At 35.8% G+C, this 17,027-nt stretch overlaps 1 protein-coding gene across 4 annotated transcripts in view; it reads left to right on the top strand.

Moving 5' to 3' along the window:
* Positions 1-6,691: 6,691 nt before the first annotated feature.
* The window catches only part of LOC113065977 (deleted in autism protein 1 homolog), a 31,345-nt gene continuing 21,009 nt past the window's right edge, over positions 6,692-17,027 (top strand). For 2 of the 4 annotated variants that reach the window (XM_026237508.1, XM_026237506.1), the window contains exons 1-2: positions 6,692-7,131; positions 14,626-15,509. In XM_026237508.1, coding sequence (XP_026093293.1) covers positions 14,856-15,509 — 654 coding nt within the window. In that variant the 5' untranslated portion in view covers positions 6,692-7,131; positions 14,626-14,855. The remainder of the gene's footprint in view (positions 7,132-14,625; positions 15,510-17,027) is intronic. The other 2 variants (XM_026237507.1, XM_026237509.1) reach the window with 2 other exon arrangements.

Raw genomic sequence — 17,027 nt, 5'->3', positions numbered from 1 at the left:
TGCATATGTGGATGTAGTGTGTGCATTTATCTTTATTGAGACTCTTTTGGCTCCATAGAAAATTCATTCATATTGTATATGAACATAAAGTACATTTGACCTTGTTTTTACAGACTTTTTAGGGTGTAGAAACATTTCTTATTTTCATCAATGTTGAAAACCTTTGTTCTGCTTATAATATTTTTGGTGAAATCTTATAAAATATATATATCAGGATTCTAAGATTAATATTACATTCAAAAAGAGAGCATTATATTATATTATATTATATTATATTATATTATATTATATTATATTACACATAAATATAAACAAATAATAATGCAGCTTTTCACTGCAAAACAAGTTGAGTGAAAATCTGCATTGAGGAAATAAATAATAATTAATAAATAATTTTATTTGGACATAACCTAACCATGAGTTCACATAATCAATGGCACAAATTTGATAATTTGATCAAACAGTGCAACATATGAATAGTTATGCATTTGCATCAGGTTTCTTTGTTTTACATGTTTACAGATCCTTAAACTTTGTTTATTTATGGGTTTAAATTACTTTTTGACTCCACTGTCCACTACTGAAAATGAAACATCAAAAATGTTTATCCACATTCGTGCAGTTGATTTTTTTTTTCTTTGGGTGTGTGGATCCTGGCATAAGAAAACACAATCCTTGCTCAAAACCCATCACACTTTGCTAAAAATTATTATACATATACATAATTTGCTGTGGTTAAATGAAACTGGCAAGGCAGGCGTGAATGGGCCATCTGAATAGGGGTTAGGGATCACCCTGTGGGGAGAAAAGCTAATCTGGACATGCAGCATCCCGTTTCCTTCAGGACTGTGTGCAGTCAGCCGCCTCTAAAGAGACAACAGCTGCCCGAAGCAGAAATGGATAATATTAGCATGCAAACGTTATTCAATTGGACACAAATTACTTTTCACAATTACTATGATCCATATGGCACAGAGCCCAACATTAACCATTCCAGTGAACGATAAACAACAAACCCTTCCTAAAGGAACAATTTGCTGATTAATGAAAATTATGTTCTGTATTCATGTTCTATAATACATTTTGGTATTACATTTATATATTTGGTAATACATTTTATAGCCCCCTTGTTACACATTACATTTAGTAATAATGGTAAATTATGAATAATTACATGATTGTGACCCTAAACCTAGTCCAGTGCAGTACATGTAATTAATATTACGCAGTACCTAAATGTATAATTAAACTGTAACAATGACACCTACAGACCCGATTCCAAAACAGCTGGGGACTGTACAAATTGTGAGTAAAAAAGGAATGGAATAATTTACAAATCTCATAAACTTATATTTTATTCACAATAGAATATAGATAACATGTCAAATGTTGAAAGTGAGACATTTTGAAATGTCATGACAAATATTGGCTCATTTTGGATTTCATGAAAGCTACACATTCCATTCCAAAAAAATTGGGACAGGTAGCAATAAGAGGCCTGACAAATTAAATGTACATATAAGGAACAGCTGGAGGACCAATTTGCAACTTATTAGGTCAATTGGCAACATGATTGGGTATAAAAAGAGCCTCTCAGAATGGCAGTGTCTCTCAGAAGTCTAGATGGGCAGAGGATCACCAATTCCCCCAATGCTGTGGCAAAAAATACTGGAGCAATATCAGAAATGAGTTTCTCAGAGAAAAATTGCATAGAGTTCTATGGTGGTAACTTCCATGGAAGGGGACCCACTTTATATAAATAGAAATAGCTCAATCTAAGCTAAAATGACTTTGGTAGAAGTTGAAGTCACGTTTAAAATATTACTTGAGTAAAAGTCTTGTTATATTTATTGTACTTAAGACAAGTACAATATTTTCCATTTTGTATTTACTTCTACTTTCAATACTTAAGTACGTTTAAGATTTTAAAAATACTTTTCGTACTTAAGTCGCAGGGGTATAATTGTAGCAATACCCCAAAAAACATTGTATGGGTGAAAATTATAATTTTTTCTTTTATTCCAAAAATTATTAGGATATTAGGTAAAGATCATGATCCATGAAGGTATTTTGTAAATTTCTTACTGTAAATATATCAGAACTTATTTTTTGATTAGTAATATGCATAGCTAAGAATTCATTTAGACAAATTCAAATACAATTGTTTGTTTTTTTTTTTTTTTTTGCACCATCAGATTACAGATTTTCAAAAAGTGGTATCTCGACCAAATATTGTCCTAATAACCCATAAATCAATGGAAAGTTTATTTATTCAGCTTTCAGATGATGTATAAATCCAGCCTGATCTCACAATCAAAACGTACATATTTAGACGTAAATTAAAACTGTCCAATACGTATGTGCCTTTACGTATTTAGAGTGTCATTTACGTATTATTTGGACGTAATTACAGGTTCGATACGTATCGAAATTTACGTAAAAACAACCTCAAATACGTACAGATAGAACGTGTTCTCTGAACAGTCAAGTTATCTATAAAAATTTGATCATGAAGCTGCTTTTCAATGCATATCTGATTAATTTGTTTAAAATTTATGTATATTTTCCCTTTTTATATATTTTTTTGATAAATGTAAGATCCCTATACCCCACTCGAACCTAAACCTACCCATTTTATACAGATTGTTAAAAGAATAAAACATAATAAAACACAATTTTAGTGAAAATATAACATTAAAACGATATTTTGAGCCACTAACGTTAATCCTACACCTACCCCGAAACCTACCCATAACCATTTCTTAAAACTACATAACGTTATTGTTATAAATAAACAAATAACATACAAACAAACGTAACGGTTAATCATTTATTTTTTGCGCAAATATCAAAAGTGGTACCAAAAGTAGTTCAAATGATAATGAGTTCCAGTCGCAGTCCTCTATAGGGAGGTAATAGTTTTTATAGGGTACAGAGAAGAATTTAATTTATTAATCCGTGAAATTATGTATCTGTCTTCTCTCCGTGAAGGCGCACGGCGGAGTACTCAAATGTCATAAACTGAAACACGACATGTCGCAATCTGTGACGAATTGGATGAGGACCAATGAGCGTTCGAGATCTGTACCGTAAACCCTGTCGTAACGTGGCGCACTGGCGCTATTTTCAAATTCGAAATTTCGAATCATAACGAGTGTGAGCTTTGACTGTGACGGATGCTGTTGCTGAGAATGAAGATGAAGATCGATTGATAAAAGGCTGAATTTGGATATGTTCCTTGCAAACACCTGGATTCTAAAGATATGAAGTAAAGCAAATAAAATGGATGTGATTTGTAATTGTATGCTGTGCTTTTGTGTATCTATGGTTTGCAGCATCCACAGAAATGTTATTTCCTATTAAGTAGACGAGTAAACTGCTTTCAATAAATTGAATAAAAACATGTATTGATATGACAATTAAACACAACAGATTTAAATCATTAAAGCCACGATTTTAATATTAATACATGGGAATTCATATACATTCACACTTTACGTTAGAATATTTACGTTTTTTTAGCTGCTAACACGTAAGTATTTGTGCGTTTTACTGCTATAAATACGTCTAAATTGTATGTTTCTATGTGCATGAAAACGTAAGTAAATGTACGTGTGGTAGAACCACATTTAACGTAAAAATACACACGTATTCTCATGAGATCACGTTGATAAATCTCAATTTTGAAAAATTGACACTTAAGTTTTGTGGTCCAGGGTCACACACACACACGTTTGTTTTTGTGAAAATGGGGACATCCCATAGACGTAATGGTTTTTAACTGTATATTCTATGGCCCTACACCAACCCTACACCTAACCCTAACCTGGGTTATGCCCTCATTAGTTACCCTCTTCTTGTAATACCTGTGTTATACCCATGTCATTATACAGAGTTGTGTCCTGATATGTCACAAAAACATGCACACACAGACATACATAAATACATACATACATATATACATACATACATATAGCTTGAGTAGCAAGACTGTGTTCAGTTGAACTATTTCTTTCATTTTGTATTTTTGGGTGAGAATAAGAAGCACCTCATCTGGTATTTAGTGTCTTTCATCCCAATATTAAAAAAAAAAAACATTTCTGGAATCAGCATCTGAAATAGCACGTATTTACACAGTTTATGTATCTCAAGAGGGGACATGGATTCATTTAAACTGTAGATATAGATGTATAAAAAGGGCTTATTTTTATTGTGTTCATGCAGCTGCAGAAAAACAGTACTCTTTATGCGATATAGATTAAGTTAGCAAGGCTTACATTAAATTATATAAATATAAAAAGCATACAGAGCATTTTTGCCGTCTACAATTTAGAATGCCTGGAATATTGAGTTTTAATTGACTTACAAAACAATGTGCTTGATAACGTCAGACTGCACATCATTACAACAACACTTACCATTATTATCGCAGACGATGGTGTATCGCACACCCCAGACTCGATCATCTGCAGTCGTTTGCACATGAGCAAAGGTGTTTTATTTGTAGGAGTCTAACATGCAAATGTCAGAACACTGATTTGTCAAACCTGCTTTCCTGCAGTCTGTGTTTTCGGAATATTTTGTAGTAAGTAACGAATATACTTAGGGGAAATGTGTCGGAGTAAAAGTATACATTTTAATTAGGAAATGTAGTGGAGTAAAAGTAAAAGTTGGCTGTAATATAAAATACTTAAAAAGAAATACTTAAGTACTGTAACAAAGTATTTTTACTTCGTTACATTACACCACTTGTCTTTATACATCTGAAAACATAGTTATATGTATTATATACTGCATTTCTGTAAATAGATCGTTGTAAATATTACACATTGCACCTTTAAATATATTATTGTATATTAAGGTTTTTTTTTTTTTTTTTTTTTTTTTTTTTTTACAGGGAAAAAGTAGTGAAAATATTAAAATTAAAATTTGTGAAAAAAGCATTGTTGAAGATTCTTTTAAAACTTATGACTAGAATCAAATAGAAATTGTTGTAATTTCACAGGTTTAGAAATATATTTGGTTTTATAAATCACACACCAGATTATGAGAGTTATTTGTTTAATTGTCCTTTCAAATCAAGCAGAGGTAAATTTAATGTTACCAAACATTATGCCCTGAAAAAAAAAAAAAAAAAACTGAATGCAGTGGGGCTGATATAAAATCCCTCTCTTCCTGTCATTAGGCCTGATGACTTAAAGACTTGAGCAGAAAAAAAGTATACCTAACTACCTCATCCACAAGCATTCCCCCATCAGACGATTAATGATGATTTTAATGCTGTTATTTAGAATACGCCAAGTTCATTCTTCATCCTCAGTCTCCAACAATAAAAGCTTAAATGAAGCGTGCTTACTGAGGCTAAGCATTCATTCAAAGTAATTGGTGCTGTCTTTTGGGAGTTCTTTGAACCAGCTGACCCGAACACTCAGCCCTTGTTAGAGAGGCTAGCAGAAGGAAAGTGAGCAATGCACCTTAAGCTGTGAGAACGAGCTTACATCACGTCTAAACTGCTGAAATCTACATGACTCTGAATGTGAAACATTTAAACTTGTATTGAAGAAAGTTAAGATGTTGTGGAATTATTCTCATTTATTCATTTTTATTTTAATTTGTATTTTTTTTAATGGTGAACTGGATGGGTGTGTTTTTTTATGATAGAATAGAAGAAAATTTGTCTTAAAGTATGATGAATAAAATATTTAGTTTACACATTTTTATGCAAAGTAGATAGATAAAATATTAAAGGGAAAAAAAATGAATTCATGTACCACTAGATGGTAGCACATGCAAACATTTTCCTTCATCAGTACTGTCGAAGAATTTCCCATGGTTGGCATCTTAAAAACCTTGTTGCTGTAATTATGCATCTGGCGTTCATGATCATGCCAACATAGACTTTATAGCGGAATCACTGTCTGTATATAATATACAAACACATTCTCATTACTTGCATTCCAAAGGTAAGTTTTTTTTTTTTTTCCTTTCTTTTCAAAATGTATTGTGGACTTATTAAAAGTACATTGTAAATGTAATTTCATGAAAAAAAAAAAAAAATAAATAATAAAAAAAAAAAAACGTTAAAGGATTGAGTAGGTTTAACCGAGTCATACAGGAACAAAATATGCTTGTTGCTTGTAATATCATTAATAACTTTTAGGTTTTTCTCATTTTCCCGTTTCAGCAAATGAGTGTTTTTGGGAAGGAGTCCAGATCAGCCACTCGCTCTCCAGGCTTTGGCCCACAGTCGTACTTTAGGAATATGGCCACATGCTTTTACAGACATCATTTGTGAGGAAATAGATTTCAGGGCACGACTCAGAGATGCCACTCGGTCAGGCGGTTTGCCAACAGAAGCGTTCTCGTTTGGTCCCAATCCCCCTCTCAATACATCCAAGAGGTGTTGTCTCTTTCTTTCTTTCTTAATTACTTCTCTCCGTATATTAAAACATTTCTTACATTAACATAATTGTTTGTTGTGGTTGTTGTTCGTAATTTTATGCTTTTATTTGTCTCCTCAATATTATATATATTTTCAAAAATGTATTCAGTCTCCAGAGCAAAGCAATGTTCACCCATCAAGGAAAACGAGGACAAGTGCTTCGCGTAACTGGAGGCTGGAGCAGGCGCCATGACAACGCCCTCAAACCAATAACGTAAAGCGACGGAGGACGTCGTAAACATGGACTGCTCGGTGTTGGAAAGAGTCGGTCGATGTGGATCATTGTTAGTGCTGGAGACCAGCAGCAGTGTGTGTGTGTGTGTGTGAGAGTGAGTCTCGATCAGAGTCCTGCTCTCGACAGCTCTGGATAAAAACGAGAGTCCTGCTCCAGAAGCCTTGCATATAGAAACTGCCGATTCATATAAGAGATTGTGAATTAGAGGCTTAGCACTGTTTATGTGTTTGGCTAGGTTGCTAACTGGCTGGTGTCCTAATGGATAGAGCGTCTGAGTTTGATGTGAGTATGTGAGCCGCTGAGCGTCTGGGAAACAATGTTTCTTGTGTTTGTTTTGTCGGAGCGTCTCGCGCTCCAGAGTAACAGCAGCGCGAGCGCTCCAGCCCGAGCAATGATTCAAAGCAACCGATCCAGAGACTCTCTCCTTAAGGACTGACTGAAGAAACTCTCTCAGGTTTGTTGGCAGCTTTTTTTCCCTTTTTCTTTTCTCCACCGTCTTGTTGAGGCGTCTTTCTTTCATCCAGTTCACGTTTGGTGGTTGTTTCTTAGTTTGAATGAGTGTAAATGTAAATACCTCAACTCTGTTTCTGAGCACCTTCTGTCTTTAGGTCATGGGAAACCTCGACACGTCTGGGCAAAGACTTCATTTATGATTATTTTAGTATCTCTATTGTGAATGCACAACGTTTAGAACATTTCTACAGCCAATAATTATGTTGTATTTTTCTTTGAAAATCCGTTTCGTTATATGTCTGAGAGGGGTATGAGTAAAACTCACAGTCATGTCTATTTGAAAAGACAAGTTAGAACACATACACTGTTGTATCTTGTCTTGCTCTCATCTTGTATTCTGAAACAGCACAGCGCAGGAGATCATGAAGTAGGTTTCGGATTTCTTGGCACTGATCTGACACTTCAAATAACATGATAGGATTCAGCTGCTGACCCCAGAGCAGTCTGAAAGATCTCCGGATTATAATGTGATTTACTCAGCATTAACACCTATACAGTTATTGATCAAGCCGGGACTTTTCAGATGTTAAGGCTAACAGCGTGTTTATCCTAACAAAAGGCACAAGACTGTTAAGATTTTAAGTTTAAGTTTCTTTTACTTTTCTTCATTTCTTTCACATTTTTTTTTTCTTTTTACCATCTCTAGTTAGTTTTAATTGCCTTGGGTTTGCTTTTAAAGAGCAGCCTAACATTGCGTTTATAAACAACCATATAACAATAAACAAACTACAGTACTGCATGAATATGCTGTTAAGCATTTTATATCATAGTTCATCTGGTTCATATTATTAATTTATCAACTACCCAATTGCTATTCTTTTTTAGTAACACCATATAGTTTTATTTTAGCAAAAATAATACCTTAAAAATGTTATTGTTTGCCTATTTGCTGCTACTGTCTGCAAAGTTATGCTGTAATCTGATCACTCATTTGTCAGGATTGAGAGTGTAAGGGAGAAAGCCACCCCTGTGTAATAAACCGTAGCTCAAACTCACTATCAAGTGCTGACATTTTATTAACATTTTTTTATTAAGTTTTCATGCACCCTCCTAATGAAGTTAAGACATCATGTTGGCGGCTCACAGAAAGAGTGTCTGGCTGCATAGTAATTGTGTAAACAAGGCGAACATTGTGTTGGATATTACTGAAGCATTTGTTTGATTGTCTCTAGACAATGCATTAATTTGCCTAAAGAGCTTTCTTACATTGGGATTTGTTTTATTTCTCTGGGAGTCATTTCAAAATATCCAGATCGGAAGCTTTTAGAGAAGCTAGAAGGTCTCAACTTTGAATGGGAATGCAGTTGATCAGTAATTTAGAGTGTTTTTATTGTTAGTGTGTGAAAGAAAATTAGTTTCCATTCATCATTGTCTGCGCGGGTTGCCGAACTGAGACGGATCAGTTGTGGATGACCGTTTTTGTGATCCAACATTATTGACTCCTGGAGTCGATAACCTTGGCAACTTCAGTTCTTCACCCGAGCGCCTGCAGCTCGCCATCTGCAAAGCTAATGACAAGGCTTTTGTTAAATGCTAAATGTAATAGGAATAATGTTAACAAAATCCACTCAGTACGGTCTCAAACTTAGACTCAGTGTGTTAAGAATTAGGGGCAGGTATGTGTTTATCATGTTATGGATTCAAAAAGGTGATATTCGTTTCCTTTTCAGTCAGACGAACTATCATTTCAGATAAATAGACATTGTTATCGAGTACATTCCATATATTTAGATTTGGAATCAAATTAAAATATTCTAAATGCATGTTATTGGTCTCGCTGTGAATGATCCATCCATGTTTAATTTATTGTACTTTATTTATCTTGCTTAAATCGACTGCAAGCTTGTATGCAAATCATCCGCCATTTCTAAATGCAATGCATGCATATCAAAAACATATGACACAAGTCTCCCACTTTCTTTTTCAATAACTTGTTACTAAAGTAAAAATTTAAAAAAAGTCTGTTTTTCCACTAATTGAACACAAGAATTACATGTTATGTGTCTCACTGATGAACTGGTTAATGAACTTATATCAGTGACACTTTAAATAAGATGTTTTAGATGGCTTCAGACATCTGTTTTAAGACTTACGTTTTGCTTGTCTCGACTTGCAAAAAAAAAAAATATATATTGTAATACTAGTGTTTCTTTTTTGAGAATGAAGTGACCAAAAACCTTAATCTCATTTTTTATAGGATTGTGGCGGTTTATAGTTTTTTTTTTTTCCTGTGCCTTTAAATGAATCCGAATGCATGAAAGTGTTACATACCCACATATATCATTTATCAATTTAAATTAAAGCAACTTTTGATAAGTGACTCTATTTTTAGGCACATATTTGACTTCTAATTTAAACAAAAAGAGTCAAGTCTTTATTTAGACTTGACTTGGGGCAGTTCTCCTCTGAACCGGACGAAACCAGCAGTTCAATTCCAGGCTGCAGCAAAGTCAGATTGTGCAGAAGAATCATCTGTTTCCTGTGATCTTGTCCTGGTGGCCATCTAGGAGACAATGTCTTTACTGTGGATCTGTCTCTGGGGCTCATCGAGTTGTCCTGGTCTCCACTATTCTTCAGGGATGTAGAGGTCCTTTCTAGGTGCTGATCCACCATCTGGTCTGGATACGTACTGGATCCGGGTGACTGCAGTGACCCTCTGATCTGGATACAGACTGGATCTGGTGGCTACAGTGACCTCGGAATAAGAGAGAAACAGATTAATATTAGCCTAGATGCCATTCTTCTAATGATGTAGCAAGTACATCGGGTGTTATGGGAAGTGTTCCCAGTTCTGGGTTTCCTGATTAATGCAGCCTAAAAATACTTTAATGGATTTCAATCGTAAGAACAAATGATAAAACCGAAGCATTAATACCCAAAAGGAAACAAAAGAGGCCTAGAATTACATGCATCACGTGAATTAATTTAACTGCTATTTGCAATTGTTCAATAATAATCAGGTGTGCTTCGTTTATTATTTTATAAAAAAATTTTGTGAAAAAAAAAAAAAAAGTATTCCATGGTTGCAGTGGAAGGATTTAACAATTAAGAGGGATTTTTTTTTTTTTGAAGATTTTTTTTATTTTATTTTATATATATAATATGCACCAATGAATCATTCATAGTATAACCATGGATAGTAATAAAAAAAGTAAAGAGTCAAAATGGAGCATATATTTGGAGGAAAATCCAGTGCTGGCTCATTATCCCTTCTCCATACTCCGAGTTCGTCGTCTTAGCCACTTTGCTCATTTGCGCTGACTGTTCTATGATACTATGCAACCTTTCTTCTGGCACATCCTGTGCTGCTTTTTGGTGGTAAGTGTCATTCGGTGGCCCTAAGGCCTTGGTATCATACTTTTCTTAACCGCCTGAATGGTGGGTGAGATGGGGGATATACTTTGTGAGTAATGGTGTGGTAATTCAAAACCGAGTCCTGTGGGCAGGATGGGGTTGTTGGAAATGAAAACATTTCATCAGAGAAGTTCGAGTAAATTTGTCTGTTTGTGAATGGGGCGATCTGGTGTTCTGCATAATTGTTTCTCAAACTGTAATTGTCTTGTATACCTCCATAGCCCTATCAGTCAGACACAAAACAAATATAAAAGAAGACATACGCATATGCAGTTCCATCGTTTTTGTCATCTTGCGTAAAAGTCAATGTAAGCTTCCGTTTGTAATTGTAAATGTGATTTCCCACATGTAACTAATTTAATAAAATTAATAAATATTTAATAAAATTAGTTGGATTTCAGTGCAAAATCAATGAAAGAAAAAAAAAATGCAGGGCTGAGTAGCTGGAAATTACTTTTTCCATCGAGAGACAAGGGGATTGTAAAAAGTGTCTTAAAAACTTTTGGAATAACATGCAACAATTAAGAAAGTAAACCTCATCAAGTTTGATGTCACATTAAACTTAGTCTTAGCTTCAAGAAGCGATGATTTTATTTATTTATTTTATACTAAATTTGTAACTTCTGTTTTATGGGTTTAACAAAGCAAGATAAATCTCCCTGTGGAACTGCAGAAGAACCCCTTGGGGAACGCATTACCAGAGTTGGGGATAGTTATTATTATTTTTAGTGTGTTAAAGGCTTTTAATGGCTTTCAGCTTGAAATACGAGAAGTTGATCATTTACCAGAGTGACAAACTGTTTGGAAGGTTTGGAAAGATGTTTGAGAAAAGTAAAATTTAATTCTGCCTTCATTTTTGGTTTGTGTGAGTCTTGATCTGAATTATACCCCCACAGGCTTATCCTACTGAAGTCTGAAATGAGCCATTTTTATGTCAAGGTGAAAGAATCAGCAGGAACCTTCGCAAAATGCTTTCGTTTTCCCCACCAAACTTTTCAACATGTCATTCATTTAAAAGAGGCCCCTGTGTCCTGAAATATTATGATTGAGTTTCCGTGACTGTGGGTGGACATGGACCTGACTGCTGGAGCGAGAACTTCTTAATCTGGTGCAGTGTGAAGCAGGCACCGTGTGTGTGCAGTGAAGCTTGTTAGCTTTCGCTCTGCCAATCTGTACTCAAACCAACGGCAGTGCATCACGTTGATCAAGTCTTTCCTTGACTGCCTCATTTTTCCTGAAGAAAAATGTGCAGTTTATCTTTGTCTCTGCTCAGTGAGTGAAAAACCGGGGATGTGATTCTGTTAAATGGCATGCAGAGATCATATCATGATCGGTTGTTTTATGAACGTTCAGTAAATCTCATCCTCTGTAATAGGCAATATGCACGCTCTTCTTATCAAGATCTGTGTTAGCCCTCTTCCTTTTGCTGCGTTCCAAATTAGTTATTTCCCTGGTGTTCAAATCTTAATCGCTATTATATTTATGTACTAAATCAGTCTTTTCCTACAGTTATGTTTTGTCTTCATTGTAGCCTGCAAGTTATATCCAACCAATGTTCTAGCCCATGGAACATGGATATAAACCATGTTACAAGTCAAAAAGACAAGATTGTACTTTTGTGGATGTGATGTAGTAAAGTCAGTTGGCTTCAGTTTGTCCCACTTGGCACAGGAAAAAAAAAAAAAAAAAGTATGCACTTGTCCGATAATTTAATGGGAACTTTAAGTGTAATGTATATGTAAAGTAAAGAATTAAACATTTTACCTCATAAAAATGAAATGAGTCTGCTTTTTAGGACCATTAAGATGTTTCACACTGGTAGTAGAACCTTTGCATTGATTAGTGTTACATTAACTTTTAATGAGACTAACGAGAACCGCAGCAAAGTTAAACCTCTAGGCATTGAGAATTTGTTGCGAAAAATGTTATAGTCATTTGTCTAAAAACAACTCTTAATGGTCCTAAAAATATTCCAAATATAATTGATTTGTCTTTTTCTATTTTTATTTTGAGGTGAAATATGAGCAAGACGTGGTATAGTGAGATTTGCCTTTAAACACCACTGATAAGGGCACTGCAGGACTGATACAAGTTATCATTTCTGGTGTCAGTTCTCTCTTCCACCCCTCAGCAACTTGGATCTCACTAGGTCAATTAAAATGCACAGAAATTTGTCAACATGCTCGCTAATCATACTGACTCGTCTACTAATGAGCACAGCTCTCGAAAGTCATCTCTTTTAATAGGCATGGTGAAATAAGCTTTAATTGAAATTGGTCCATTTGCATGGCAGGCGGCCATCTGAAGAATTTGATGCTAAGGGTCTGATTGTCTGCAGGGAATCTGTACTTGGTTGGTAATAGCCTGTTTTACCATAGTCTAAAAGTGACTGAGTATCAGGACAACACCACGTGTAGGTGTCTGCTTCATATGCCTCATTTGCATGACTGTTGATGTGCTTCATCAGTATCAGTGACACCCCTTCATCAGATTCATTCACATGGTGCTTTCTCTGTACAGTGCTGTTTCACTTCCCCACATTACGTTGGTGACACCAGGATTTTTCAAAGGAATTTTCAAAGACAGATTAAAACTTACCAGGGCAACTCTGATCAAAGGTTAAACTATGCTCAGCACAACACTTCTGCTTAGTGGTCGACTGATATATTGCCATGGCTGATAAATCTGACAATATTTGGTATTTTTCAAATATTTTTCTGCTTGGCCGATGTGATCGAGACTTTTATTTTGACAGCGCTGACAGCGGCAGCGCCTGACACACACAGTTCTCACACTCTCCCTCTTGTTTACTGTCGTGTTAACAGTTCTGTCTAATATAATGATATAAGTCTGTCTAATAATCAGATAGAATGGTTAAACAAAGGGATTAATGTATACAAAAAGTATTATAACGATTGCTTTTATATTGTTAGTAATAGAAAGGCAAACATAATACTTTCGTTTGTATTAAGCAAATACGCATTTAAATTTTTGAATGGTTAATGAACATTTAATTTGACAAACCTTGCAAACTTTGCCAAATCCAGCTGTGAGATCTTGTGACCTGTGCATTTTTATCCAGCATGATCACGTGTTCTCTGTGTGACAGTCGTTCCGTGTGGATTGAATGCTTTAAACTTTAAACTCGTGATTTCAAATTATGCTGCGCTTTAATGCATTTGCCCACTGTCATATTCATGTCATTTTCTCTGTGAGCTGTATGTAAAATGAATGTTACACTGGATTTATTTGAAAAATATGATTCCCAGTGCACACAGTCTACTGAGTGCCCTGTTGGTTACAGTAACAGTATTTACTTCCTTTTTAAATTATATTTTTTATAAAATATTTATTTATTTGCTAAACATATTTTGTCTTGTAAATTATGTTTATTTTACACATTTATTTGATAATGGACTCAAATTTCTTTCCATGAAATTTATTTCCTGCTTTCCAAGATATCGCCATTGGCATCAGCTGGAAAAAAACAATATTGGTCGACCATTACTTCTGGTAATACACAGCGGAGCACATCCATTTGAAAGTAGAAAGAGTCTAATTTGATTTTCAGGTGATGTAAACAATCACAGATCGTTTGCTTTATTGCTGATGAGCAGAATGGTAAACTGTTTCCGTAACAAACCTTGTTTTAGAGGTGCCATATATTTCTTAATGTTTGTTCACTTTTTAAAACACTCACTTTTATTTATTTATTTTTAATCAGTAGTTGTTAGGAGCTATTTTGAGTAAAATATGAGCCAGCACAGTCAGTACAGAGTGTCTCGCCATTTATTGGTCTGGCAGAAATCCATCTCGTTACAGTTTGGAAAGCAATGCATACGCTCAAATGACCTGAACATTTCAAATTTGTTAAACATTTCAAAACAACACACAATTTTGGTTTTGCTTAGAGGTTTATACCCTGCGAAAACAGAAATTTCAGGTAGGGAGAAATGGAAAGTAACTGTGCAAAAAGTGTTAATTTGTAATAGGAAAACATTGGCATGTTTTTGTTCCATGCTGTAGTCCTGGTAAAATGCAACTTAATATAATATGTTTGTTCTTTTTGTCTTCTTTGCAGACCAGCTTCTATGTGCATCAGCACTGTGCACTGAAGAGCAATGCCTATGAGAATGTCTTAGTCCAGCAAGCACTTGCAAGGGGGGACTCTGCTGGTTTTTCCCCCTTTGGGAACTTTAGTTGATAAGCCAACACTAGTGATGGAGATCCATTGACTCCTGTCCTTGACACTATCTATTGCCCTTTCCCCCTTTACCCTTTACCCCTGCCTGGCCTGGCTAGTGCACGAACATGCTGCGCTTCCTTCCCCTCAAGCTTGGCCGTTTGTACCGGTGTCTGAAACTTATTTTTGTCATTGGCCTGTTTGTTATCTTGCTGATGAACACGCACAACCTCTTAGCCTCTTTCCAAAAGAATGAACTTACCGATCGCAGGTTCATCAGCCTCAACAAGTGCCCAGCCTGCTTTGGCACCAGCTGGTGTCGCAAGTTCATGAATGGACAGATATCTTTCGAGACATGGGGTCGCCTTCGCTTCCTGGATGTCTTCAATGTGAAAAACGTTTTCTTTGCCCAGTACGGGGAGCCTCGTGAGGGTACACGGAGGATTGTACTCAAGCGTTTGGGTTCCAACCAAGAGCTTACTGATATTGACCAGAAGATTTGCAAGCGAGCAACGGGCCGAACTCGTTGTGATCTTATCCAGGCCATGTACAAGACAGAGTTTGCCCGACTTAATGGGGACGTCAGACTCCTAACCCCAGACGTTGTGGAAGGCTGGTCAGACCTTGTTCATTGTCCGTCCCAAAGACTGCTGGACAGAATAGTCAGGAGGTATGCTGAGACAAAGGACTCTGGAAGCTTCCTTCTGAAGAACCTTAAGGACACAGAAAGGATGCAGCTGTTGATGACATTGGCTTTCAATCCAGAGCCCTTAGTGCTTCAGGTAGGCCTTTTCATGTTGTCTACTAACCCATCTCTCTCTGACAGACTCCCTATGCCTGTAATATATCGTTTGTGTTATAATAGCCAGATCATAATGTATGCTCTTGAGTTACCCTTGATAATTCCACCATCGGAATAGAACCTGTCAGTTTGGTTGGCTGCAAATAGGCTAAAACATGTTGCTGTAAATTATAGGGTGTGCTACTTTCCCTGCCTGTCTGTTTCCATTCCTGCTTGCGTAGTTTGTAAGCCACAATTATTGAGTTTTTATAGCCCTGTCCCTGTAATCTTTAAGGACCTCAAATGGGGAAGTGTTTAGTTCCAGCCTTATAGGCCAAAGGTGGATTAATCTTGCCTAAATGCACATTTTAAAGAATTTTGAATGAATTAAAAACTAAATAATGTTCATTACAATTTTATTTCTTAATCGCAAAACCTGCCTTGCAGAATAGGCTGGCTTCCTATCAGCACAGTTATAATGTATCTCACAGTCACAATAACATAACTGTTTTGTTTTTTTTTTCTCCTGACATACCATACTACTTATTTTCTTGACATAGCATTGATAATAAGGACCACTATCTGACCAATTTTCCAAACTGATTTTCATTTGGACGATCAATTTCAATTTCACTTGTCATTGACCGCAGCTGGTAAATGCCCAGAACAACAAAAGAACACAAGCCCTTTGAAGACATTCGGTGTCTTGCTGACCTCTTATCTGTCACAAGATACCCTCTGGCATTTACTAAACAAAGTGGAGATCAACCCAATCTATAAAATCTGATTCATTTTGTGTGGTCCCTGTCATTCGGTGGCCTCCTCCTTTGTCTGTAATTATTTCTCACTCTCTGCTTCTGCTCTTTCTGCAGTACCTCTCTTTCTGCCATCCAGACAATTCCAAAAAGTTTGTATTATCAGTTCAAAGCACAGATTTATTATCCAATCTTCCGGTACACTTCCAAGACCTCTTCTCCTTCCGTCTATCTGTGATTCTGCCCATCATTATTCTGTTTGAGCCGTTTATCATTACAATGCTTTCCAGTGCTCATAAATAGTTAATTTTGTGTTGAACTTGTGAAATATTGGCATGGGAAATTCCAAACTCTCCGAGCACCATCTTCCGGTAGACCCTAAAGGTTTAGTGCCTTTGGCTATTCCTTGAACAATAAACACTGTTATATTTCAGGAATAGAACTGAATGGGTGGTTGCGCATCAGTTCATTAAGAATCGATAGCATCTATGTTGAGTGTATACCAAGCCGGAGAACATGCTCTTTTGTTTTAGAAGGCTAGACTTTCATTTGTTTCAAGTACAACATTGTGGTTTTAGCAACTACTGTGGACTGTGGTGGAACAGTGATGGCATCAGATCACAATTGACATATATTTAATCATTCATCCATATACTGTACAAATTTGAGGAAGCTACTTTATAGTGTTTGGCAAACCAGGGTTTAAAAGTAGTTAAACTACAGAGAATCTAGTAAGGATGGTCCCAATACCATACAATGTCGAG

The sequence above is a fragment of the Carassius auratus genome, chromosome 49, assembly GCF_003368295.1.
Source record: "Carassius auratus strain Wakin chromosome 49, ASM336829v1, whole genome shotgun sequence".
Lineage (NCBI taxonomy): Eukaryota > Metazoa > Chordata > Actinopteri > Cypriniformes > Cyprinidae > Carassius > Carassius auratus.
Note: the sequence above shows the minus strand (reverse complement) of the source record. Positions and strands in the feature narration are given on the sequence as shown.